The following is a 22,473-nucleotide window of genomic DNA, read 5'->3' as shown; positions in this document are numbered from 1 at the left end:
CTGACCATCATTACTGAACTGCTCACCCACCTCCTCCTCTTCTGCACCACACACCCCCTGCTGGCAGAGCTGTGCTACTCTCAATGACCCCCAGCTGATCACCCACATCACCGCCTTCACCTTCTGCTCCTGCAGAGAGCAGGTGACCTACATTCCAGCAGCATCGTCTTCTTCACCACTGTCTTCATCAGGCTGCCGTCGAGAAGAGAAGCGGGATGATTAGGAGGTGAGGAGCAGCAGCAGGTTCTTCAGTCACTGCAGCATCTGATGAATCATCACAGAGGAGCTTCAGACCTGAGCTGCATCTTAACACAAGCAGCTCCTCCAAGACTCAACGGTCCATCTGAGAATCCTCTTCCTCACCGGAGCGTCAGGCTGTGTGCACAGTGAAGGATCAGACCGCATCACAGATGGAGGAGCATCACTTCAACACCTCCATTCAGCGGCCTCACAACCTTTGACCACCTGAGAATGAGTGCCACCGGCGGAGGTCACAGGTTGAGTGAGCTGCGATCAGAGCACAGGGGTTCCGACCCCCACAGATGCAGCTCCAACAGGGACCAAACTTTATTGACAGCAAACAAAGTAACAAACATAAGAACAGAAGCTGAAGAGGAGGCAGAGCAGAGCCTCCATCAAGGGGACTGGTCCTGGTCTTGGTCCCGTGGAAGTACCTGGGCGGCTCCTTCCCTGGACAGGCGGTCGGCCTCCTCATTCCCCCGAAAGCCTGCGTGACCCGGGATGTGCATCTGCATAGAGACAGAGACGGATATGAGAGGCAAGACTTCGTCCGGTCCGGCCCACTGCGTGGTCACCAGCTCATCCACCACGCTGTCAGGCGCAAGTCCCAACAGCCATACTTGCCCAGACCACGTCCAGCTCCTGGTTCAGCCCATCCAGCTTCATGAAGTCGTCTTTGTTGCACACTGGTCCTCCGGACTTCAACCGCCACCCGTTCACCTTCCAGTTCTGCACCCAGCTGGTGGCACCTGACACGCACACAGAGTTGAGGAGGGAGTTTGTGAGGTCAGTATGAGGACAAAACACACACACACACGCGTGCGCATGCACACACACGCACGCACGCCATCAGCCAAGTTGCCAAAGAAGAGCGGCCCCTTGCTCTGCCTTCGGCTCCAGAAGGAGCGATCCAGGCATGGGAAAAGCTCCACAGCAGATGGCGCTGTTTCAAAAAACCACAGTCCGCATCTTGAACTTGTGATTTCAGCTTCCGATCACAGCCGTTTCCACATCCAAGTTCCGTGTCAGAGAGCCTGTTATGCCACACAGATCTGGGCCATTATGCGGTAACGTTCCGTGTATCCGACTCTTTTCTAAACAGGGTCCAGAGCGAACACGTCTGTCTGCCGACCCGCCACTGTTCCATCGCTTCACAAGAATGACTGTGGGCTGTTGATCCTTTGGCCACAGTTGACTGAAAATCTTGACCCAAACTATTCAGCTGGACTTTCATGACAAGGCGCATCGAAGTACCGGGAAGGTGCTGAAGTACACGCCCTACAGAGAGGCCGGCCATAAGCACAGGTTCAATATTTCGGACTCATGTTTGCACCGCTTAACTGACTTCACCCTGGTGCAAGTGCAGAGCCCAGTTGCTGGAGCCTGCAGCAGGCGGCTCGTCGCATCCACTTCAGTGGTTTGTCAAATGGCGCCATCTGCCGTTTTGGCTCAGGAACTTTTGCCACAACTCAGAGTTTTGGAACCAAAGTCCAGTGAAGCTGAGTGACACGTGCATGTGAAACTGCAGCTGCTCTCTCGCAGGTCGCCTTGGTTTGCATTGGAGTATTGGTCTGCTAGAGCAACCTCTGACCTCTGGGGAGCTCACCGTTGATGGTGAACTTGCTGTCAGTGTAGAGGACGAGCTTCTTGATGTTGTTGTCCCGAGCCTGTTGGAGAGCGCGACAGGCTGCCTGCCAGGAAAGCACCCAGTCACCAACACTGGGCTGTGGGAGGGAGCGCCAGCGTGTGTGTGTGTGTGTGTGTGTGTCACCTGAATCTCTGCTCGCTGATTTGTTTGTCTCCCTCTCAGTCGATCTGACACGTTCCTGCACAGCAACAGGCCTTTTGAGTGTTTGTGTGTCTTCCTGTACTTCTATCTTTGTGAGGACCTGTATGAGTTTGTAACCAACAGAGTGAGGACATGTTGGCAGGTCCTCACTTTGCCGAGCCTCAGTTTGAGGGTTAACACTCCAAAACAGCTGGATCATTTTAACTGGGCTCCAGTTTGGTTCAGAGTCAAGGTTCAGTTTAGCCGTTTGTTTTAGACGGTCAAGTTGAGGGGGAGAGGCTCGGGGAAGGGTTATATCAATGATGGTCCTCACCAAGATTGAAAAAAAAAACGTGTGTGTGTGTTCGCTCACAGAGGGTGATTTGGTCCCCAGTAAACGCCAATTCCAGCACGGGCTCCTTTTTTCCCGTTGTAGGAGCAGCAACCATCTGTGTAAACTACCACCGCATCTCCTGCAGGGGAGCACCACCATCATCATCATCATCATCATCATGACGTCACGCCCCATTCCAGGCTGAACTCACCCATGTAGGTGTAACCATCTGACATCTCCGTTTGCTTGGCCCGTTTGGGGTGAGGCTCCGCCTCCTGCTGTGATTGACATCTCTTCTTTCCCAGAGGGAAGCAGTGCTCAGGCTCCGGGCAACGCCGGGGCAGAAGGCTGTAGTCACAAGCTGCTGCAGGACACACGGGGAGCAAGACGTTACACAACACATCGCTGCTGGCCGAGTGGGCGGCGCCAGTCGGTCCTGCAACCACGATGCTGCGAGGACCCCACAGAAACGCATTCATACGACAGGAGGCCACGACTCTCACCTGTGTCGCCCAGGGCACCAGAACCAGACGCACTGGCGGCACCAGCACCAGACTGGACTCCTCTCACAAAGGCCCAGGCGTCTTTCTCGGAAGCGAACTTCTTGTAAGCCGCGGAAGGAAACTTGTCCACCTGTGTCTTGCACTCGTCCCTCAAACACACAGACATCGACACACGACTTTAGACTCCATTCCGTTCGTTGCGGAGGCAGGATCACGTGGTTTTAATGAAATGCAAACTCGAACAGAAAACAGTGACGCGGTAAGGGAGGCGGCTCACCAGGTGCCGTACACGCCGGGCTTGAAGCCCTTCCTGACCGCGTAGAAGAACTTGCCCTTCGCCATGCTCTCGCTGCCGCCGCCGCTGCACACGCTCCTGCCCGCTGCTCTGAAGACGATAGCGAGCCGCCACATCACAACTCGGACCCCCGAGCTAGCGAGGCCATCCTGCTGCCGCCACAGAGCTCGCGTGGAAGAGCTACGATACTAAACTGTTCCTGTCGTCAACACGACAGTCTCCCGAAAACAAAACCAAGAAGCTATCGACGCAGACGAGTTGAAAACTGTGTCGTCTTAAACGGCTTCAAGGCCAAGATAGCAAGCACCTGCGAATGTTTTCCTTTCTTCTTCTTCTTCTTGTAAACTTTGATTGACAGCTGACAACGAACTTAAAGACGCATTACCGCCACCTAGTGGGTGGGAGTATGGACCAGTTGATGTACACGTTGTTGTCAGTACATGATCCGGGAAAGCTACAGTATCGGTTCTGGCGTGAATAGATGAACCCAAATGAATGAACCTTACTATCTCTGACGTCTTTTCCGACAGAAATGATTCTGCCAGAACTATATGGAGTCAAACATCCTGTCATCCACGCGCGCCCCCCCCCCAACTCTCGCGATAGTATCGAGGTCGCGGCACCCGATTAATTCAACTCTCGCGATGTTTCGGCCTCTTCCTTGGCCGTCGTTGACAGAGGTTAGTGGTGATGCCCGTCTGGGGATCCGCGATTTTGTTCAAAACGGTGCTTAAAGTGGCGTTTTATTGTGGCGGTCCACGCAATACATCTTCCTTTACCCTTGATGTCTTAGATTAAAGCATCGAGGGAGGCGGATGGTCGTTATTTCTGACTGTATTGGCTGTGGTGAAGTGCTTGTGAGAAGCTAGTGTTAGCTGTTAGCAGGCCGTGCATGTGTCCACACTGTGAGAACCACACCATGCAAGACGTTAGCTTCACTGCCAGGCTCTGTGGTGCTGGTTTGCCCAAGATCCAACACTTAGTCGGCTTCTTTGTGGTGTTACTGGAGCGGGCGGTTCAGCGTGAATGCTGCTAAACTGCCTGGGATCTGAGTTCTCTTGTGAAGCACAAGCTTGTGTGTCTCCGGTCTGTGCTAGCATTAGCTACGACTGACCTGTGATTCTGAATGTGTTTATGTCTGCAGACACGAAGGCCATGTTCAGTACCAGCGCCAAGATAGTGAAGCCCAAGGGCGAAAAGCCCGATGAGTTCGAGTCTGGGATTTCCCAGGTGAGTGGACTGGTGTTTTTGTTGCCTCTGTCTGGTTGTGCGTCTGATGAAGCCACTCCAGTGTTCTGTCTCCAGAGTAAATTACCGTTATTGTCATGAAGTGTGGGATTTACTGGTAGTTTTGTGAGCATATGCCACAAGTGTCCGTCCCGTGAGGAGGCAAGTTCTTAGGAGATCCAGCGACAGGAGCAGCTCCAGGTTCTGGTTCTGCCCCGGTGGCGTATGGGAGCGTAGCCCTGAGCTGAGACGTACAGTCCCGTTCCACGCTGTCGCACACTAAGCTCCGCCCCCTGGCTCCTGCCAGAGAGGAAAGAGCCTCCTGTATATTCCTACAACTTCCCAGAATCCTTCAGTGTCTGGGGAGTCAAACCATGCAGGAGACACACTATTTGAAAGAGAAGTCCTTGCTTGCCTCCTGCTGGACCGGTGTGGTTGTGATGTCAGAATGATTCTGGTTGGACCAGCTTGGTTTGATGTGCATTCTTCTCATCTGTGTGTGTTTCAGGCTCTGCTGGAGCTGGAGATGAATTCGGACCTGAAGGCTCAACTGAGGGAACTGAACATCACTGCAGCTAAAGTAAGACTCTGTTCTGAACCCAACTCGTTCTGCGACAGGAGCAGCTCCAGGTTCTGGTTCTGCCCCAGTGGCGTATGGGAGCGTAGCCCTGAGCTGAGACGTACAGTCCCGTTCCACGCTGTCGCACACTAAGCTCCGCCCCCTGGCTCCTGCCAGAGAGGAAAGAGCCTCCTGTATATTCCTACAACTTCCCAGAATCCTTCTGTCTGAGGAGTCAAACCATGCGGGAGACAATGAGTGGTGTCAGGACCCTGGGCGAGATCTCGGCGCTGACGTGTCATCTCTCTGCAGGAGATCGAGGTTGGTGGCAGCAGAAAAGCCATCATCATCTTCGTCCCGGTGCCCCAGCTCAAGTCCTTTCAGAAGATCCAGGTCCGCCTGGTTCGAGAGCTGGAGAAGAAGTTCAGTGGCAAGCATGTGGTCTTCATCGCTCAGGTGAGGAAGGTTATGTCCATGTACCTGAGGAATTGGACTGGTCTGGAAGTCCAGCATTAGATGTTTGCTACTGAACTGAGTTGTGCCTCTGAACTTGACTCAGTCTGTGCGACAGGAGCAGCTCCAGGTTCTGGTCCTGCCCCGGTGGCATATGGGAGCGTAGCCCTGAGCCGAGACGTACAGTCCCGTTCCACGCTGTCGCACACTAAGCTCCGCCCCCTGGCTCCTGCCAGAGAGGAAAGGGCCTCCTGTATATTCCTACAACTTCCCAGAATCCTTCTGTGTCTGGGGAGTCAAACCATGCAGGAGACAATCGTCTTGGATCAGCTGGTCACATGACTGCCCACCTTAGCCAGCAGGTTTGTCCAACATGCAAGGCCCGACTGGAGGTCACTGTCGTGGATCAGTCCATCAGCCCAGCCCTGTTTGAAACCTGTTTCCCCACACTGGTTAAGAAAATGGCATAACAAGTGGGTTTTGAAAGTTAGCGTGAACCTGCATAAATGCGCTGTGGAGCTCAGCGCTCCTGTGTGAAGCGGCTAGTTCCAAAGGCATTTGCAGTCCTGTCGAGGAGCTGTACAGCTGGCAGTGCCGGACACTATGGCGCATCAGTTTCTCAGTAGTTATATGAGTTGTACTCATATGTTTGCGTGGATGCTGAATGTGTCCGGACTTCTGTCCATGTTCTGACCAGCAGGATGTAGAGAGAATGTGTTGACCAGGATCAGAACTTGTGTAGGCACAGTGTGACGTTGGTGACTAACCGATGTTCTCCTTCCAGAGGAGGATCCTGCCTAAGCCCACCAGGAAAAGTCGCGTCAAGAACAAGCAGAAGCGCCCGAGAAGGTGAGGTGGCTCCATGTTCAGCTGTGGAAGTTGGGCTTTTGATGTTTCCATACTGGTGTTCCTCTCGTCTGCTTTGTGGCCCCTGTGCTGATAGACGCTAACTTGACATCTGCTGCAGGGCAGCTCCAGGTTCTGCGGGAGAAAATGGAATCTCTTGGTTGGACTCCGTGTCCTGGACAATGCGGTTAATGGCTTGGCTACCGTCAGATCGGATGATGTGTGAAACTTCAGCGTAAAACAGTTCACAGACGTGAAGGCGGTTGAATAGCGTATCCAGTGGAGAAGGTGTGTGTGTTGTGTGATGCACCAGTGGCCAACCGCCACTGCACTGATCTGTCTTGAACCACCTTGACCATGGTGGTTTTGATCGTTGGATCTCACTGGAGGATGGGGTTTGTCACAGTGATCAACAAGTTTCTGGAACAGTAATGACGACAAACCGTTCGACATACATTCTAACAATGGTAGAAAATAGGAATCTTGAATTTTATTGAGAAACTTTCAAGTTTAATCCAGAAGTCTGCAGAAGGAAGCGTGATGATGATGGCGGCAACGGTTTTGAACCATTACTCTGATTCTGGCTCTTAAGTGAAACTAGTTGACTAGTCAGGACTGCTCAGCACAATACACCCATTTCACACTGCTGTTCCTCCTCTGCTGACAGTGGAATCGTAAGAACTGAAGAGCTCACAGCGCCCTCCCGGTCACAAGGAACGGTGGTCAGTGCTGCACACTAAACTCCACCACAAACCTTGACTTCAAGCTCTTGGAAGTTGAACAATCAAATGTTGAAGGATGTATTTCCCTATTGGCTTGCAGTGCATGCATGTGTGTTTTTATAAACACATTTCCTGCGAGACGCTCAGGGTGACAGGGTTCTCCCCAGGGTTGACCTTGCCCTTTCATGTAGTACAAGTGACTCAAATGTTAGTGCTCCACCTTTTCAGCTAGACCTTGAACCAAGGTTGAACAATGCCCTCTGCTGTCTGACCTGGGCTCCAGAGAGCCGACGTGTTGACACTGATCTGTGAAGCGACGGTTCCCTTCACTCCAGCAGAACTAGCTCAGACGTCAGTTAGTCCGAACATGAGGTGCTCACACAGCAACAGTAAACATCCATGGGAAGGTCCAAGCAGGAAGCCCGTGACTGGGCAATGGTGGTCCACTTGAGACATACAACTCCACGCAGGCAAGACTAACCTGGTCATGTCTCCCTCAGCCGGACACTGACATCTGTGCATGACGCCATCTTGGAGGACTTGGTGTTCCCCAGTGAGATTGTAGGAAAGAGGATCCGGGTGAAACTGGACAGCAGCCGCCTCATTAAGGTCCACTTGGACAAGGCCCAGCAGAACAACGTGGAACACAAAGTGAGTGCACGCACACACACACACACACACACACACACACACACACACACACACACACACACACACTCGCTCTGCGACAGGAGCAGCTCCAGGTTCTGGTTCTGCCCCAGTGGCGTATGGGAGCGTAGCCCTGAGCTGAGACGTACAGTCCCGTTCCACGCTGTCGCACACTAAGCCCTGCCCCCTGGCTCCTGCCAGAGAGGAAAGGGCCTCCTGTATATTCCTACAACTTCCCAGAATCCTGTGTCTGAGGAGTCAAACCATGCGGGAGACACCCCCTGCTGCTCCAGAACTGTGCTTGACGCTTCCTTGTTTGTCCACCAGGTGGAGACGTTCTCTGGCGTCTACAAGAAGCTCACAGGCAAAGATGTGGTGTTTGAATTCCCTGACTTCCAGCTGTGAACCCAGGAGACAAAATAAAGTTCTTTACAGTTCATCCGTTTCCATTCGTCTTCTGTGTGAGGGCCGCCAGGGGCAGTGAAGAGCAGGTGGTGGAAGTCACGAGGCGCATGTGTGACCCTTTGGCACCGGTCCGGTCCTGCGGTGCCTGTGCCCGGCTCCGCCCATCCTCAACCATGATGATGGGCAGGTGGTGAGGGCCACTGCAGGATAGGATCGTCACTGCAGGCAACCCAGAGAGATGAGGCGCGTCAGCGCTTGGTTGGACGTTAGGTGAGGAAATGACCGAAGCAGCACTTGACATTCCAACGTTTATTTCAACTGCCACATATTTCAGCGGCTCGTTCCTCTGCAGTGACTTGTGTGGAACGTTTGCGTCTCCGCTCAGGGATGTCACTTGTGAAGTGTTAGCCTGCACATCAGGCTGCGGGATCCACAGCAGGTCCACCATCATGCATGTAGGCAACTGATGTGTGGCAGGTTTCGGGGACGTGGTCCCTATGAGGAAGCTGGCCCCCGTCAGATGCTGCCTCAGTGGCTGAGAAGTCGCAGGCGCGAGAACCAGCTACCCAGCAGCGACTTGTTTTTGCTGTTGGGCCGAGCCGCAGGGGGTGTGGCCTCCTTGGGTGCCGCTGCAACGCCATGGTTCAGGTCGGTGCTGACTAAGCACCGGCTGCCTCTGATGTGGTCGACCCCACGGACGGACAGGGCACCACGATGCGGCGGCGGGAAGCACGGCGCCTCCTCTGCGATGGCGCTGATGCCATCGTTGCTCAGGTGTCTGCGCAGCACTTCCTGTCCTGCTGAGGCAGAATAGCACGTTAGCTTCCAGCAAGGGGTACAAGGGACCGAGGTGGAGGTCACCTCGATGCCCTGGCACTGCTCGGCGTCCTGCGAGCTGAAGCACACCGGACACGGGTTCGACAGGCATGGAGACAGGCCGGGGTCTGGCTGCGAGTCCAGGAGGAGACGGGTCAGAAACTGGGTGTGGGTGCATGCACACTTGTGTGTGTGTGTGTGTGTTCTCACAGCGAGCAGAGGTCAGAGGTCGCAGCCGAACCTCCCTCAGCTCATCTGAAGTCCCGCGGTCTTTAGCCTGTCGGTGCCTCGCGTTAGCGTCCTGACTGGAGGAAAACCGGATGTGATGTCAGTCAGTGGGCGGAGCAGCAGGTGTTCTCAGTGGGCGGGGACTCACAGCGGAGGGGGGAGGGACGAGTCCAGCTGCAGGCCCTGGACGGTCTGTGGACAGCGGCGGTGGGAGTATGTGGGCGAGGCAGCCGGGCTCACCTGGGCCGGTCTCCAGCGCAGGTTCCTGAGGGGAGCGGGCTGGAAGGTCCCAGCAGGTCTCTTCTTCAGCAGCAGCGTGACGCCTCCAGACCCAGCCCTCAGCGTCGCCACCAGGTGCCGCAGCTGCCAGCCCACCTGTCCGGCACTGCAGATGTCAGCTGACCTCCAGATGACCCGGAGCTTGCCTGGAAACTCACCACCGTCTGACAGTTGACCTGCACCACCTCGTCGCCCGCGTGAATCCTGCCAGTCTGATCAGCTGGAGACTGAGGAGGAGATGGGAGTGAGGGGGAGGAGGGAGGAACAGCAGCCACTCACGTTCTCAGTTGTCCCTGTGATGATGTGGAGTCCGTTGTACGTGGACTTGATGTAGATACCCTGAGAAGAAGAGACCAACATGGAGAAGAGGAGTGCACACGGACGAGGAAGGGGGGGTCTCACCAGCCCCTGTCCTGGTCGCACGTCGGTGATGTGAACTTCCTCCAAAACGGCTGCCTCACTTTCGCCGGGGTCAGAGGTCATCTGGAGTGTCTGGTCACATTCACCACTCAGAGCCTGAGACTGAAACAGAGCGTGAGGCTGTGTCACGTGTGAGAGACCCAGGTGGCCGACAGCAGGGGGCGCACATGAGCGAGCCAGAGAGGCAGCTGGTCAGCTGATTCAGCAGGCATGGGAAGTTCTAAAAAATGAAGCAGCAGGGGGTGCTGGTTGTGTGACTGTCCTCACCACTTCCAGAATCTTCTCCTCCATGTGGCACATGCTGCTGCAGTCCTGAGCACAGAGAGACACTGTGACAAGCAAACCCTGGACCAGGGTGAGGAGGTGGGGTCACCAACCTTCTGGACGGTAGAGGTCAGTTCCAGACACAGACGGACGATCCTGCTCTTGGAGTCACTCACACTGTCGCTGCTGGCTGCTGTGCATCTGCGCACACACACACAGTCTGTGTTCTTATGTTTCATGAGGATCGCTCATCGCCCTTTCCCCCTAAACACATGGCTAACCTGAACCAGGCCTCTGAACCCAGTTAGAATCACCCAGTTATTTGGAAGGTTGGGGGGAACGGCAAAAGGGCCCCGCTGCACCAACACTGCGCTGCCAGTTCGTCAATAGTGAGCCAGGTCCCAGTACCTGTCCATCCAGGCCAGCAGGCTCTTGGCCGCGGCGATGAGCTCCACTACGGCGGTCAGGAACTGGTTGGAGGGCCGGTGGGTGACATGAGGCTCCGGGTTCTTCCGTCGCTGGGACACGGCAGCGCTCAGGCCACGGTGCGCCGCTCGCATCTTGGCCACCACGCTCCTCAGCTGCTCTGACTTCACGCCCGAGTTCTGCTCACAGACGGGACAGGGGCCGCCACGGGTCATCACCATGGAAACGAGGAGGTGGAAGGGAAGCACGTCAGGAGGAGTATGTGTGAGAGTGCCACTGACCAGCGCGCACAGCAGATCCACAGCCTCCAGCATCAACTCCTGGTGCCCCACCCGGGTCAGGCCCAGGCTCAGAAGCTCCTGGTGGCTCAGGCGGAGTAGCTGCTCTCCATTCACCTGCTGCCTCTGGAAGCTCTGGATGTACTGGTGCAGACAGTCGTCCAGACCTGCAGGGAGCGACAGAGAGCAGCAGCCATGACTGGGCCAGCAGCACCAGGACCTGGCTCCGGGATCGGTCTGATGCACGAGGGACCCGAGCGTGGTCTGGGTCTGAAGGCTCCCACCCAGCCAGCGTGTGACTCCTGTACTGGTGTACTGCAGTTCACAATGAACTCGGTCTCCCCAGGCGCTGATGGTGAGGAGGCCTTCTGAGGTGGCTGTGAGGTCTTCACCCAACAGAGCCGAGAGACTGATCCCCACCAGGTTCAAACTTCAAACCAACTGGGTTCCAGTTTGGTTCAGGTGAGCCATGTGTTTTGGAGGGTTAGGTTGAGGAGGAACGGCTGGGGAAAGGGTGATGGCCAGGAGAGGTCCCCAGAAGGACAGAGAAGGTGTGTGTGAGGGCAGCAACATGGCATGTTCAAGCCTCGGCCTGACACCAGCACGTCAGGTCTTCTGATCTGCTGGTGAGAACCGAGGATCCGAGTGGAGTCCAGTGCAGCTGGCAGACCGAGCCACACTGCAGACTGGCGCCAGGCTGGTGTGTGTACCATAGACCTGACAGTTGACTCAGATATACCAGCACTCTGGGATGGTTTCCTGGGCCTCACGTGACCACTGTGCAGGGGTCAGAGGCGGCAGCAGAACAATGGCGCTTCTCCGTCAGCATGTCGGTGACAGGAAAGAGGAAATCCTGGAGCTGCGGCCCCAGTTCTCCCAGGAGCCTCCACACCACGTGCACCAGGTCAGGTGGTCCATGTCACAAGACCGCTTCAGCTCCTCGCCTTGGTCCGACTTGGTTCTCTGGATAAATCTGGAGTCAGTCCACAAGTCAAGGCTCCACACCCGCAGAACAAACAGGCGCCTGCAGGTCCCACGTGCGCTCAGATCCGGATCCAGAAGAAGACAGCAGGGCAGCAGTGCGGGACCTGCGGTCCGCTGACCCCTGACCAGGTGCGACCCCAGCACGAAGCTTCAGTCCAACGAGTCAGGCTGCCAGCGACGTCAGACAACTTGGAAAAGTGACGTGACGTCATGGACGCGCAACCGCGCCCCTAGACGCTCAGACTCACCTGTCAGCCAGGCCGACACCTGCCGCGGACTCCACTCGTTCACCGACTCCATGGAAACCAACCGATCCGAGGAACCACAGAGCAGGAGTGACGTCCTCCGTCTGTCGAGGGTCTCGAGCGAAGTTTACAGTTCAAGTGGCGGCGCGAGCGCAGGAAGCGAGGGGGCGGGGTCGGATTACCGCTGCGTTCATGGGCGGCCGGGAGAAGACCTGGGAGGAAATGCGAGTTCGCTTTCACAAACACAGCGCAACGCAAAGGGCGCGGTTTGGACGGATGTCGACTTTTATTCAACTTCCTGTCCAACTGCAATGAGGGCTGATGACCAGAGGGGGCGCCAAGACACAACCTGTCAAATGTCAAGGATCACATATGGAAGATGACGCGCTCTGCCCGGGCTGGGAGAGTGCGCCGAACGCGCTCGGTTCACGTGACGCACCCAACGACCGTCGACTGGGTTCGACGCTCCGAAAGCAAATCAGAACCAGAGCCGCCGCACGTGTGTCTCCTGGGCCGGGCGTCTGTTCCCAGGCGGGAGTGAGACCTCTTCCTCCCCGCAGCGGCATCCCGCGGCCGCCGGAGTGAGTTCGGTTCTTAAGGACTCCCGGAACCGGCTTAGTCGTGCACAGTTCCGACTCTCCGAGCTTCTGCAAGTGGACCGGGTTCAGTACCGAGTCGTGAAGCTGAGGTGAGTTCACTTTGACGTAGTTTTCCCGCTACAGAACCCACGACCTCCACGCTGTCCTTCCGGTCCAGGTGCCCCTCCGTCCGACCCGGGTGGTCCAGAACGTTGTCGTTCTCTCAACGACGCAATGTACTGGTCCAAGCCTTTTGCCGTGGCGCGTTCCATCCCTGGAGCCTGGCCCGAGGGCTGGGCTCTGTAGGGTCAGAGGCGGAGGACTTGGTCTCCTTCTGGACCAGACTTCAGCCTCCATGTCTGGGGACAGCAGTCCCAGCAGCTCGGGGTCGGCGCCTGGACTGACCTTCATGCTGCAGATTGGACTGAGCCGGGAGTCCGTGACCCTTGACCCCGGAGAGCGGTCTCTGACTGCTGTCAGAGAGCTTGTGTGTTCGGTGGTGGACCAGAAGGTAGGTGGACTCAAGTGAGCCTTCATCATCACCATCAGGTTATATTGTCACGGATCACCTCGTTCATGTCCAGTGGCGTCACACACCTCTGTGACTCACAATGGCCGCTCCGATTCTGTTGCTGCAGGTCGCCAGGTTCAGATGAGCTATGTGTTCAGGGGGAGAGGCTGGGGAAAGGGTGATGAGAGGTCCCCATGAGGACAGAGATACAGGCGTGTGTTTGTGTGTGTGAGAGAGAGAAGAAACAATGTGGCTTCCTCTGGGGTCAGTCGACGGTCTTCCTGTTGTCGGACGCTCTCATGTCTGTTCCAGCTCTACCATCAGTTGCTGCCTTATTGCTGCCATGTTTGTGTTTCCTCTGCTCACACACACACGTTTCTATCCGTGTGGGGACATTGGAAGGTTTCTCCTGGTCGTCACCCTTTCCCCAGCCTCTCCCCCTGAACCTAACCCTCTAAAAGTCTTTATCCTCAAATTGGGGTTTTGACCTGTGGGGACTGGCAAAAGGTCCCCACAAATATGTAAGGTCCCCGCAAGGCAGTATAAACAAGCATGCACACACACATTTCTCACACACAGTCTTTCGCTCTCACACACGTTTCACACACAGACTCTGTCTCTCTCTCTCTCTCACACACACACGTTTCACACACACACTCTGTCTCTGTCTCACAAACACACGTCTCACACACACACTCTGTCTCTCTCTCTCTCTCTCACACACACTCTGTCTCACACACACACTCTGTCTCTCTCTCTCTCTCTCTCTCACACACGTCTCACACACACTCTCTCTCTCACACACACACGTGTCACAACACACTCTGTCTCTCTCTCTCACACACACATGTCTCACACACACTCTGTCTCTCTCTCTCTCTCTCACACACACGTCTCACACACACACTCTGTCTCTCTCTCACACACTCACTCTGTCTCTCTCTCTCTCACACACACACTCTGTCTCTCTCTCACACACTCACTCTGTCTCTCTCTCACACACGCACTCTGTCTCTCTCTCACTCACACACGTCTCACAACACACTCTGTCTCTCTCTCACACACACACACGTCTCACACACACACTCTGTCTCTCTCTCACACACACACACGTCTCACACACACACTCTGTCTCTCTCTCACACACACGTCTCACAACACAGTCTCTCTCTCTCACACACACACGTCTCACACACACACTCTGTCTCTCTCTCACACACACACACGTCTCACACACACTCTGTCTCTCTCTCTCACACACACTCTGTCTCACACACACTCTGTCTCTCTCTCACACACACACACTCTGTCTCTGTCTCTCTCTCTCTCTCACACACACGTCTCACACACACTCTGTCTCTCTCTCTCTCACACACACGTCTCACAACACACTCTGTCTCTCTCTCTCTCACACACACGTCTCACACACACACTCTGTCTCTCTCACACACACTCTGTCTCACACACACATTGTGTCTCTCTCTCTCTCTCTCTCTCTCTCTCCCACACACACGTCTCACACACACACTCTGTCTCTCTCTCTCTCTCTCTCTCTCACACACACGTCTCACACACACACTCTGTCTCTCTCTCTCGCTCTCTCTCTCTCTCTCTCTCTCTCTCTCTCACACACACGTCTCACACACACACTCTGTCTCTCTCACACACACGTCTCACACACGCTCCCGGGTGGCGGCTCCAGTGGGCTCAGTGTGAGGTTAATGGAGGATTATCAGGGATCAGTCTCTGCTCCATTAACTGTCAGCCTCTTCCTGCTGCCGCCTGATTGGTGGAGGAGCTTTGTGTCTGGGGTGGCGGCCTCTGCTCCGTGTCTCAGCCCAACTCTCCCTGCAGTTTCCTGAATGTGGCTTGCTGGGACTGTTGGACGAGATCCTGCTCTTCCGCCACGATGTGGCCTCGGACAACGTGCTGCAGCGGCTGACGGCGCCTGACCAGATCCAGGAGGGCGACCTGGTGGAGGTGGTTCTGTCCGGTAGGTGGGGCCGGGCCGCTCCACAGGGGGCGCCCGCCACTCCTCACCGTGTTCTGCCGCTCGCAGCTCAGGCCAGGCCCCACCACGGCAAGATCCGACCACATGCGCTCTACGTCCACTCGTACCGGTCCCCGGCCTTCTGCGACGACTGCGGCGAGATGCTGTGGGGACTGGTGCGCCAGGGCCTCAAGTGCCAAGGTGAGAGCGGCTCCAGCAGGGGGCGCCGTGTCCACGGCTGAGCTCAGCGCTGCCGTCTGTGCAGGGTGTGGCTTGGACTTCCACAAACGTTGTGCGTTCAGGATCCCCAACAACTGCAGCGGCGTGAGGAAGAGACGGCTGTCGCTGCCCGGCGCCGCCATGCCTGTGGCCCAGGAGCACGTATGACACACGCACGTACACGCTGCCTGTCTGGCCACGCCCTCGGGAACAAATCAACTTATGGCATAAGCTCCGCCCCTGACGTGACCACAGCCTATTGATCACAAATGAAATCTGCGCTTTCTACTGTGTTCCTGTCAACTAATCAATCTCCACTCACACACATGCGCTGGCCTCTCTGTCCTTGTGGGGACCTCTCCTGGCCATCACCCTTTACCCAGCCTCTCCGCCTAAACACATGGCTCACCTGAACCTGGACTCTGGACCAGACTGGAGCCCAGTGATTTGGAAGTTTGAAGCCTGAAACTGAGGCCGAACCTCGTGGGCTCTGGCAAATGTCCCCACAAAGTCAAATCTTCTCACAAGGGGGTGTGTTTCCCAGAATTGGTCCCCACAAGTGGAGCAGAAACTGCTCACTGTCTGGTTGAAGAGCTCTCTGGTGTTTCAGCTCCCCCTGGTGGTGGCCGACCAGCGCAGCTCCCAGCAGAGTGGTCGGCCCATCTGGATGGAGAAACTGGTTCTGAGTCGGGTCAAAGTGCCGCACACCTTCTCGGTCCACACATACACGCGACCCACCATCTGTCAGCTGTGCAAGCGTCTGCTGAAGGGCCTGTTCCGCCAGGGTCTGCAGTGCCGAGGTAGGACGTAGTGTGGCAAGAGTGATGTGATGAGAGCGATGTGGTGAGAGCGATGTGGTGAGAGTGATGTGGTGAGCGCGATGTGGCTAGCACGATGTGGTGAGAGTGATGTGTTGAGTGGTGTGGCGAGTGATCTGGGGAGAGTGATGTGGCGAGAGTGATGTGGTGAGAGCGATGTGGCGAGAGCGATGTGGTGAGAGTGATGTGGTAAGCGCGATGTGGCAAGCGCGATGTGGTGAGAGTGCTGTGATGAGAGTGATGTGTTGAGTGGTGTGGCGAGTGATCTGGGGAGAGTGATGTGGCGAGAGTGATGTGGTGAGAGCGATGTGGTAAGAGTGATGTGGTAAGCGCGATGTGGCTAGCACGATGTGGTGAGAGTGATGTGTTGAGTGGTGTGGCGAGTGATGTGGCGAGAGTGATGTGGCGAGAGTGATGTGGTGAGAGTGATGTGGCGAGAGTGACGTGGTGAGAGCGATGTGGTGAGAGTGACGTGGTGAGAGTGATGTGGTAAGCGCGATGTGGCAAGCACGATATGGTGAGAGTGATGTGTTGAGTGGTGTGGCGAGTGATCTGGGGAGAGTGATGTGGCGAGAGTGACGTGGTGAGAGTGATGTGGTGAGAGCGATGTGGTGAGAGCGCTGTGGTGAAAGTGATGTGTTGAGTGGTGTGGCGAGTGATCTGGGGAGAGTGATGTGGCGAGAGTGATGTGGCGAGAGCGATGTGGTGAGAGTGATCTGGGGAGAGTGATGTGGTGAGAGCGATGTGGTGAGAGTGATGTGGTAAGCGCGATGTGGCTAGCCTGATGTGGTGAGAGTGATGTGTTGAGTGGTGTGGCGAGTGATCTGGGGAGAGTGATGTGGCGAGAGTGATGTGGTGAGAGCGATGTGGTGAGAGTGACGTGGTGAGAGCGGCGCTCGCACTCTGACTCCTGCTGTGCCGCAGACTGCCGCTTCAACTGCCACAAACGATGTGCAGCCAAAGTCCCGCGCGACTGCCTTGGCGAGGTCAACCTCGACGGAGGTGAGCCACTTTTTGTCACGTGACTCCCAGACTCCAACGCCTCATCTGTCTGTGACCCACAGACCCGGGTCCGGACTGTGAGAGCGTGGCCATGGAGGTGGACCTGTGTGATGCAGGGGGCGACGGAGGCCCGGGGGTGGAGCAGGAGCCCAGCCAGCAGAAGGCCAGGTGTGCTGCAGGCAGGGAGTGGGGTCACCAGGTGATGTCATCTGGTGCGCGTGTGTTCAGTCCCAGCAGCAACATTCCGCTGATGCGCCTGGTTCAGTCGGTGAAACACACCAAGAGAAGAGGCTCCGCTGTGATCAAGGAGGGATGGATGATCCACTACTGCAGCGGAGACAGCCTGGTAGCACCTGCCCCCTGATGGCCACCTGGAGGGCGTGTCCTCACCCTTCTGCCGCTGTGTGTGTGTGTGTGTGCAGAGGAAGCGCCACTACTGGAGGCTGGACAGCAAAACTCTGACTCTCTTCCAGCATGAAACCGGGTCAAAGTTCTACAAGGTGAGAGCACGGTGACCTCTGTGACCTTCCTTCGCTGGTAGCCCTGCCTTATGTGTGTGACCCAGGAGATCCCGCTGTCACAAGTCCTGCGCGTGGACCCGGCCCAGGAGCCCAGTCTGCAGGCTCCAGCCGCCAGCCCTCACTCCTTCCAGCTGGTCACCGCCACCACCGTCTACTACGTCGGCGAGGACACTGGAGACCCGGATGCCGGGCCAGGGGCGGGGCCGGGCTGCAGCTGGGAGGCGGCCATCAGGAAGGCCATGATGCCAGTCACTCCCCAGGCCAGCCAGGCTCCGCGGAGGGAGCATGGTGAGTTGCTGCTGCTGACCTGCTCTGGGTTAAAAACCAGCTGCTTCAGCGACTTGTCAAAAGTGCAAAAGGCTCGGTTCATCGACTGGACCGCAGCAGCTGTCCCTCACTGGCTCCGAGTACCAGCCGTAATCTGGAAATGACCCTTCCACCGTTTTACCGTTCAACTTTTGTTGTGTGTGTGTGTGGACCTGGTTTACCTATACTTGTGGGGACCATTTTTTTGCCAGATCCAACAAGGTTCAGCCTCAAGTTGAGGGAGATTCTAACTGGTCCCAGTCTGGTCCAGAGTCCTGGTTCAAGTGGGCCATGTGTTCAGGAGGAGAGGCTGGGGAAAGGGCCACGGCCTGTGTGTGTTTTAACCTGATTGAAGGATTTGGGAGGATTTCCTGCTCCACTCTGTTTTATGTTCCATCTCCAAATGAGAGTGATGTGAGGACACACATTCGCTGGCGTGGGGGTTTTGGCAGGTCCTCACTTTGACAAGCCTCAGTTTGAGCTCGCTCATTCTCACTGGGTGTGGTTCAGAGTCAAGGTGCGGCTTAGCTCGGTCCTCACTAAGACAGGAGGACACGCAGGCGTGTGTCTGGAGCCAGACTGTCCCCTGTCCATGTGACTGATGACATCATCGGCGACCCGCTTATCGACCGGACGCTCCTATTGAGCGGCGGAGCGTGAAGCGATCGATCACTGCTGAGCTGTCTCTCCCACCGTCACCATGACGACGCTTCCTCTCCACCCTCCTCAGCAGAGCTCGGCGTGCGGGCGTTGGCGTCCGCCTCTCAGGTCCAGGAGAATGTGGTGAGCCCGTCAGAGCCGTGGCCACCAGCTGCAGGTGCTTCTGCTGCTGACCCGCGCTCTCTTCTGCAGGACATCAGCTCGCTCTACCAGATCTTTGCCGACGAAGTTCTGGGCTCCGGCCAGTTTGGAATCGTGTACGCAGGTGAGAGCCGCTCCTCTTCGGCATGAGCTGCACCCACAGGTGACGCTGCCCCCTGCAGGCAAACACAGGAAGAGCGGCCGCGACGTGGCCATCAAGGTCATCGACAAGCTGAGGTTCCCCACCAAGCAGGAGAGCCAGCTGAGGAACGAGGTGGCCATCCTGCAGGTACCGGCCTGGAGCCCCGCCACTCCGAGCTGCAGAACCTTCTCCAGAGCTTCCTCTCTGTCAGAACCTGCAGCACCCGGGCGTGGTGGACCTGGACTGCATGCTGGAGACCCCCGAGCGCGTCTTCGTGGTGATGGAGAAGCTTCACGGAGACATGCTGGAGACCATCCTGTCCAGTGAGAAGAGCCGGCTGCCTGAGCGCCTCACCAAGTTCCTAGTCACGCAGGTGCCTGCCCCTCAGCCGCCGCCCCCCGCCCCGCTCTCCTGTGACCGCCTTGTCTCCCACACCTCCAGATCCTGGTGGCTCTGCGACACCTGCACCTCAAGAACATTGTCCACTGCGACCTGAAGCCGGAGAACGTCCTGCTGGCCTCGCCGGACCCCTTCCCCCAGGTGGCACCCCTTCCCCCCGGGTGGGACCTCCTCAGTCATGTGACCAAACTCCGCCCCTCAGGTGAAGCTCTGCGACTTCGGCTTTGCTCGCATCATCGGCGAGAAGTCCTTCCGGCGCTCGGTGGTGGGCACGCCGGCTTACTTGGCGCCGGAGGTGCTGCGCAGCAAGGGCTACAACCGCTCGCTGGACATGTGGTCGGTGGGCGTGATCATCTATGTGAGCCTGAGCGGGACCTTCCCCTTCACCGAGGACGAGGACATCAGTGAGCAGATCCAGAACGCCGCCTTCATGTACCCGCCCGGCACCTGGAGGGAGATCTGCCCGGACGGTGAGGCGGGGCGGGGTAGGCCGAGGCTGCCGGACCCTGACTCGGCCGTGTCCGCTTGGTTTCCGTAGCGACGGACCTGATCAACAACCTGCTGCAGGTGAAGATGAGGAAGCGCTTCAGCGTGGACAAATCGCTGAGTCATCCCTGGCTCCAGGTGAGGCAGGGGGGCATGGCCAGTGGGGGCGGAGGTGACGGCGTTGACGCTCTGCAGGACTACCAGACCTGGCTGGACCTGCGGCACTTTGAGACGCGGCTGGGTGAGCGCTACATCACCCACCCGAGCGACGACGCCCGCTGGCAGCAGTTCGCCCACCAGCAGGGGCTGGACTACCCCCCACACCTGCTCAGGTCACCTGACATGGAGCACATGGAGGAGGAGGACCCCTAGTGGCCAGGCAGCGCCAAGGAAGTGAGTAGAACAGCGCCTCCCTACAGGCTGTCTTCGTTGTTGGCGCGTCCGTCCATGACGGCATCTCCTCTCGTCCACGGCCGTTTTTTTTTTTTTTTTTTTTAAATAATAAAAAGCTTTATTGTGACAAACCTGACCTGAGAAAAATAAAATACAAACATACAAACACTGTCTTGGTTCTGACATCAAAATGCCTCCTGCTGGGGACCGTGGACCCCTCTAGACTTGGACCTGAGTCGGTGGATCGGGGTCACGTGTCCATGCACCTACCATCCAGGTTTCAGGAGAAGCCGGCGACAGGAAGTGGGGCGGGAGTGGGCTTCCTGTCCAGCTTCAGGCCCTGGGGCGGGCTGGGCCTGGCCAGGCGGCCTGGGTGCAGCAGGCCCAAGAACTGGAAGCGATGGCCCATTTGAGCGGGGTCCATCAGGACGTGGTAGCTATTGATCAGCTGCTCCCTGGTGGCCACATCGCTACAGTTCCTCAGCAGAACCTGTGGAGGGAGCGGAGCTCAAGAGCCGCTTCTGGTGGGAGCAAAGCACCTGACCGTGCACCTGCATCCGGGCCTCGATGCCCATGTTCCTCAGGAACGTCCTCTGGTCCAAGGGACCCAGACAGGCCACGCCCCCTTCGGCCATCCGCCGCAGGTAGCTGAAGTCGACGTCTGCAGTCAGGTCAGCCAAGCCCGGGGACTCCAGGACTTCGTGGAGCTGGTGACCTTTGAACCCCTGAAAACAGAAGTACGGAACGGTGGGTTCTACTTTCCGCCACAGGAGGCGACGGAGAGTCTTTTACTCTGAACGTGTCCGTCTTGGTGCCGTCATGTCCGTAATCTGCGATCAGCGCGGCACCGCCCTCCTCTGCGATCCTGCGAGCCAGTTGCTGCACCATGGCCCCGCCCTCCGCACACACCTCCACATGGTCGCGACCTTCGTCAGCCTGACACGCACACACATGTGAGTAGACCACACGTGCTTGCTCGCATAGACACACGCACCTGGATAAGCGTTGTCGACGCCAGCGTGGGGGTCGGCGCCAGCACGAACCTCAGTCGCGTCGGGCTGTCGGGGTCCACGTCCACCAGAACCTCCCTCCAGCCCTTGTGAGTTCGCTGGAAGATGAGAAGAAGGTTCCGGAGTGAAGACATGGATGGGTCTGGACCAGGAGGTTCTGAGGCTCACCTGGAACTTGTGGATGGGCAGTGCATCAAAGAACTCATGAGCCAGGAAGACGCTGAATCCTGGAGGAGACCCGACATGAGGCCACGGCAGGAGACACAAGAGGTTTCAGCAGGCACCTGCAGGAACGGCGTCCAGGCCGCGGTACCACCGCACCGGCACGCCCTGTGCCGTCTCTCCACGACGGTACACCAACTGCTCGTGGTCCTGCACCTCCTGGTGCTGGTCACCCGTCAGACGCTGGGCCTGCAGGCGACTGAGCACAGGACTCACTTCCACCAGGTGAAGAGACGGCGAAGCTCCGCCCAGCACGGAGCGGAGCTGGGACAGCACCTGCAGCAGGAGAGACGCAGGTTCTGTGGCGCTCGGGTCACCGTGGAGCGAGCCCAGTCTCTTACCCGCAGCACGTCCGCCGCCAGGGACCCTCGTCCAGGCCCCAGCTCCACCACCTGCAGACGCCCGGGTCGACCTGCCGCCATCCACTCGCTGACCACCCACACACCCAGCAGCTGCAGACACGGAGCAGCTCAGCCTCTGTGCGTGTGATGTCACTTCCTGTCTCACCTCTCCGAACACCTGACTGATCTCAGGTGACGTGATGAAATCGCCGTCGGGTCCCAGCGCCTCCTTAGTCACGTAGTAGCCCTGAGACAGTCACGTGGTCAGTCCGACTCGGTCGCCATGGAGACACAGGCAGCGCCACCTACCGACACCGGGTTGGTCAGAACCTCCCGCATGTACTCGGCCACCGACAGCGGCCCCGTGGCCCTGATCTTGGAGGTCAGATGCTTGAACATGGAGCGGGGCGGGGCCTCGGGCTCTAGAGGACCGCCGCACAAGCTTCTGACGGGTGACGTCACTGTAAAGCGGAGTCATGAGCGTTCCAGCGACGTCACGCGGCCGATGGCGCTCTCACCTGAGCAGGTGGCGACGCCGAGGAGCTGCTTCGTTCGAAGAAGGTCAAACCTCATCGTGAACACGTGACCCTGAGCTCGTGGATCCCCGCCGTCAAGCGTCAACTACAACGCTTCCGCTCCGCCTTCAGAGGACACACTCGCGTGGTCTGTCGTCAAGTCCACATCGCTCGCAAACGCACATCCGGCCGAAGCTTCCAGAATAAGAGACTAGGGGCCGAGTGTCTGCCAGCGCGTTGCGTCTAAAGTATATGAGCCATTGTATCGAAGACAAGACG

General features: G+C 57.2%; 4 protein-coding genes, 4 non-coding genes and 1 pseudogene across 11 annotated transcripts; 6 read left to right on the top strand and 3 right to left on the bottom strand.

Moving 5' to 3' along the window:
- Nucleotides 1-99: 99 nt before the first annotated feature.
- On the bottom strand, nucleotides 100-3,815 carry rnaseh1 (ribonuclease H1). 2 transcript variants are annotated; one of them, XM_053881999.1, is made up of 8 exons: nucleotides 3,123-3,815; nucleotides 2,846-2,994; nucleotides 2,554-2,703; nucleotides 2,382-2,481; nucleotides 2,012-2,066; nucleotides 1,847-1,931; nucleotides 865-989; nucleotides 100-749 (listed from the first exon to the last, which is right to left on the bottom strand). In XM_053881999.1, the coding sequence occupies exons 1-8, from the start codon at nucleotides 3,254-3,256 to the stop codon at nucleotides 636-638; spliced, it is 912 nt and encodes a 303-aa protein (XP_053737974.1). In that variant the 5' UTR covers nucleotides 3,257-3,815; the 3' UTR covers nucleotides 100-635. The 2 variants fall into 2 exon arrangements, with proteins under 2 accessions (XP_053737974.1, XP_053737973.1); XM_053881998.1 differs by having other exon boundaries at nucleotides 332-749; nucleotides 2,554-2,706; nucleotides 3,123-3,802.
- rps7 (ribosomal protein S7) lies at nucleotides 3,771-8,034 on the top strand. Its single transcript, XM_053882014.1, has 7 exons — nucleotides 3,771-3,820; nucleotides 4,285-4,370; nucleotides 4,876-4,947; nucleotides 5,239-5,382; nucleotides 6,164-6,228; nucleotides 7,448-7,598; nucleotides 7,923-8,034. The coding sequence occupies exons 2-7, from the start codon at nucleotides 4,296-4,298 to the stop codon at nucleotides 7,998-8,000; spliced, it is 585 nt and encodes a 194-aa protein (XP_053737989.1). The 5' UTR covers nucleotides 3,771-3,820; nucleotides 4,285-4,295; the 3' UTR covers nucleotides 8,001-8,034.
- LOC128768926 (small nucleolar RNA SNORA73 family) lies at nucleotides 4,550-4,756 on the top strand. Its single transcript, XR_008416316.1, has one exon. It is a non-coding gene; the product is annotated as a small nucleolar RNA SNORA73 family (small nucleolar RNA).
- Nucleotides 4,979-5,183, top strand: LOC128768930 (small nucleolar RNA SNORA73 family). The gene has a single exon (XR_008416320.1). It is a non-coding gene; the product is annotated as a small nucleolar RNA SNORA73 family (small nucleolar RNA).
- LOC128768927 (small nucleolar RNA SNORA73 family) lies at nucleotides 5,491-5,697 on the top strand. Its single transcript, XR_008416317.1, has one exon. It is a non-coding gene; the product is annotated as a small nucleolar RNA SNORA73 family (small nucleolar RNA).
- Nucleotides 7,501-12,213, bottom strand: cnksr3 (cnksr family member 3). 3 transcript variants are annotated; one of them, XM_053881942.1, is made up of 12 exons: nucleotides 11,944-12,208; nucleotides 10,715-10,878; nucleotides 10,416-10,612; nucleotides 10,121-10,208; nucleotides 10,011-10,055; nucleotides 9,726-9,845; nucleotides 9,603-9,662; nucleotides 9,482-9,550; nucleotides 9,193-9,419; nucleotides 9,027-9,121; nucleotides 8,862-8,948; nucleotides 7,507-8,797 (listed from the first exon to the last, which is right to left on the bottom strand). In XM_053881942.1, exons 1-12 carry the CDS (start codon nucleotides 11,993-11,995, stop codon nucleotides 8,529-8,531), a joined length of 1,473 nt encoding a protein of 490 aa, XP_053737917.1. In that variant the 5' UTR covers nucleotides 11,996-12,208; the 3' UTR covers nucleotides 7,507-8,528. The 3 variants fall into 3 exon arrangements, with proteins under 3 accessions (XP_053737915.1, XP_053737917.1, XP_053737918.1); XM_053881940.1 differs by having other exon boundaries at nucleotides 7,501-8,797; nucleotides 9,603-9,845; nucleotides 11,944-12,213; XM_053881943.1 differs by having other exon boundaries at nucleotides 8,637-8,797; nucleotides 8,862-8,944; nucleotides 9,603-9,845; nucleotides 11,944-12,213.
- LOC128768929 (small nucleolar RNA SNORA73 family) lies at nucleotides 7,672-7,875 on the top strand. The gene has a single exon (XR_008416319.1). It is a non-coding gene; the product is annotated as a small nucleolar RNA SNORA73 family (small nucleolar RNA).
- LOC128768768 (serine/threonine-protein kinase D3-like) lies at nucleotides 11,630-20,204 on the top strand (annotated as a pseudogene).
- Nucleotides 19,402-22,384, bottom strand: ndufaf7 (NADH:ubiquinone oxidoreductase complex assembly factor 7). The gene is made up of 10 exons (XM_053881958.1): nucleotides 22,198-22,384; nucleotides 21,989-22,140; nucleotides 21,846-21,926; nucleotides 21,680-21,790; nucleotides 21,401-21,614; nucleotides 21,285-21,343; nucleotides 21,101-21,214; nucleotides 20,899-21,042; nucleotides 20,658-20,831; nucleotides 19,402-20,596 (listed from the first exon to the last, which is right to left on the bottom strand). The coding sequence occupies exons 1-10, from the start codon at nucleotides 22,250-22,252 to the stop codon at nucleotides 20,387-20,389; spliced, it is 1,314 nt and encodes a 437-aa protein (XP_053737933.1). The 5' UTR covers nucleotides 22,253-22,384; the 3' UTR covers nucleotides 19,402-20,386.
- Between the last annotated feature and the right edge of the window lie 89 nt (nucleotides 22,385-22,473).

This window comes from Synchiropus splendidus, chromosome 12, assembly GCF_027744825.2.
Source record: "Synchiropus splendidus isolate RoL2022-P1 chromosome 12, RoL_Sspl_1.0, whole genome shotgun sequence".
Lineage (NCBI taxonomy): Eukaryota > Metazoa > Chordata > Actinopteri > Syngnathiformes > Callionymidae > Synchiropus > Synchiropus splendidus.
The sequence above is the reverse complement of the archived record's forward strand: the minus strand, read 5'-3'. Positions and strand labels throughout refer to the sequence as shown.

Bases quoted from the DNA above. Each gene is read 5' to 3' on its own strand.
- cnksr3 (XM_053881940.1), bottom strand. From the start codon at position 11,995: ATGGAGTCGGTGAACGAGTGGAGTCCGCGGCAGGTGTCGGCCTGGCTG. The intron at 10,613-10,714 runs GTCAGTGGCACT...GTCTGTGAGCAG, and splicing joins TGGATCTGCTGTGCGCGCTG to AACTCGGGCGTGAAGTCAGA. The intron at 10,209-10,415 runs GTACTGGGACCT...GTGTGTGCGCAG, and splicing joins CTGCTGGCCTGGATGGACAG to ATGCACAGCAGCCAGCAGCG.
- rnaseh1 (XM_053881998.1), bottom strand. From the start codon at position 3,256: ATGTGGCGGCTCGCTATCGTCTTCAGAGCAGCGGGCAGGAGCGTGTGC. The intron at 2,067-2,381 runs GTGAGCGAACAC...GTTGCTGTGCAG, and splicing joins TGGGGACCAAATCACCCTCT to GAACGTGTCAGATCGACTGA. The intron at 750-864 runs GCAAGTATGGCT...GTCTCTATGCAG, and splicing joins AGGAGCTGGACGTGGTCTGG to ATGCACATCCCGGGTCACGC.
- ndufaf7 (XM_053881958.1), bottom strand. From the start codon at position 22,252: ATGAGGTTTGACCTTCTTCGAACGAAGCAGCTCCTCGGCGTCGCCACC. The intron at 21,791-21,845 runs GTGAGACAGGAA...CCGTGTCTGCAG, and splicing joins TCAGTCAGGTGTTCGGAGAG to CTGCTGGGTGTGTGGGTGGT. The intron at 20,832-20,898 runs GTAAAAGACTCT...TTCTGTTTTCAG, and splicing joins CCAAGACGGACACGTTCAGA to GGGTTCAAAGGTCACCAGCT.
- rps7 (XM_053882014.1), top strand. From the start codon at position 4,296: ATGTTCAGTACCAGCGCCAAGATAGTGAAGCCCAAGGGCGAAAAGCCC. The intron at 4,371-4,875 runs GTGAGTGGACTG...TGTGTGTTTCAG, and splicing joins TCGAGTCTGGGATTTCCCAG to GCTCTGCTGGAGCTGGAGAT. The intron at 7,599-7,922 runs GTGAGTGCACGC...TTTGTCCACCAG, and splicing joins AGAACAACGTGGAACACAAA to GTGGAGACGTTCTCTGGCGT.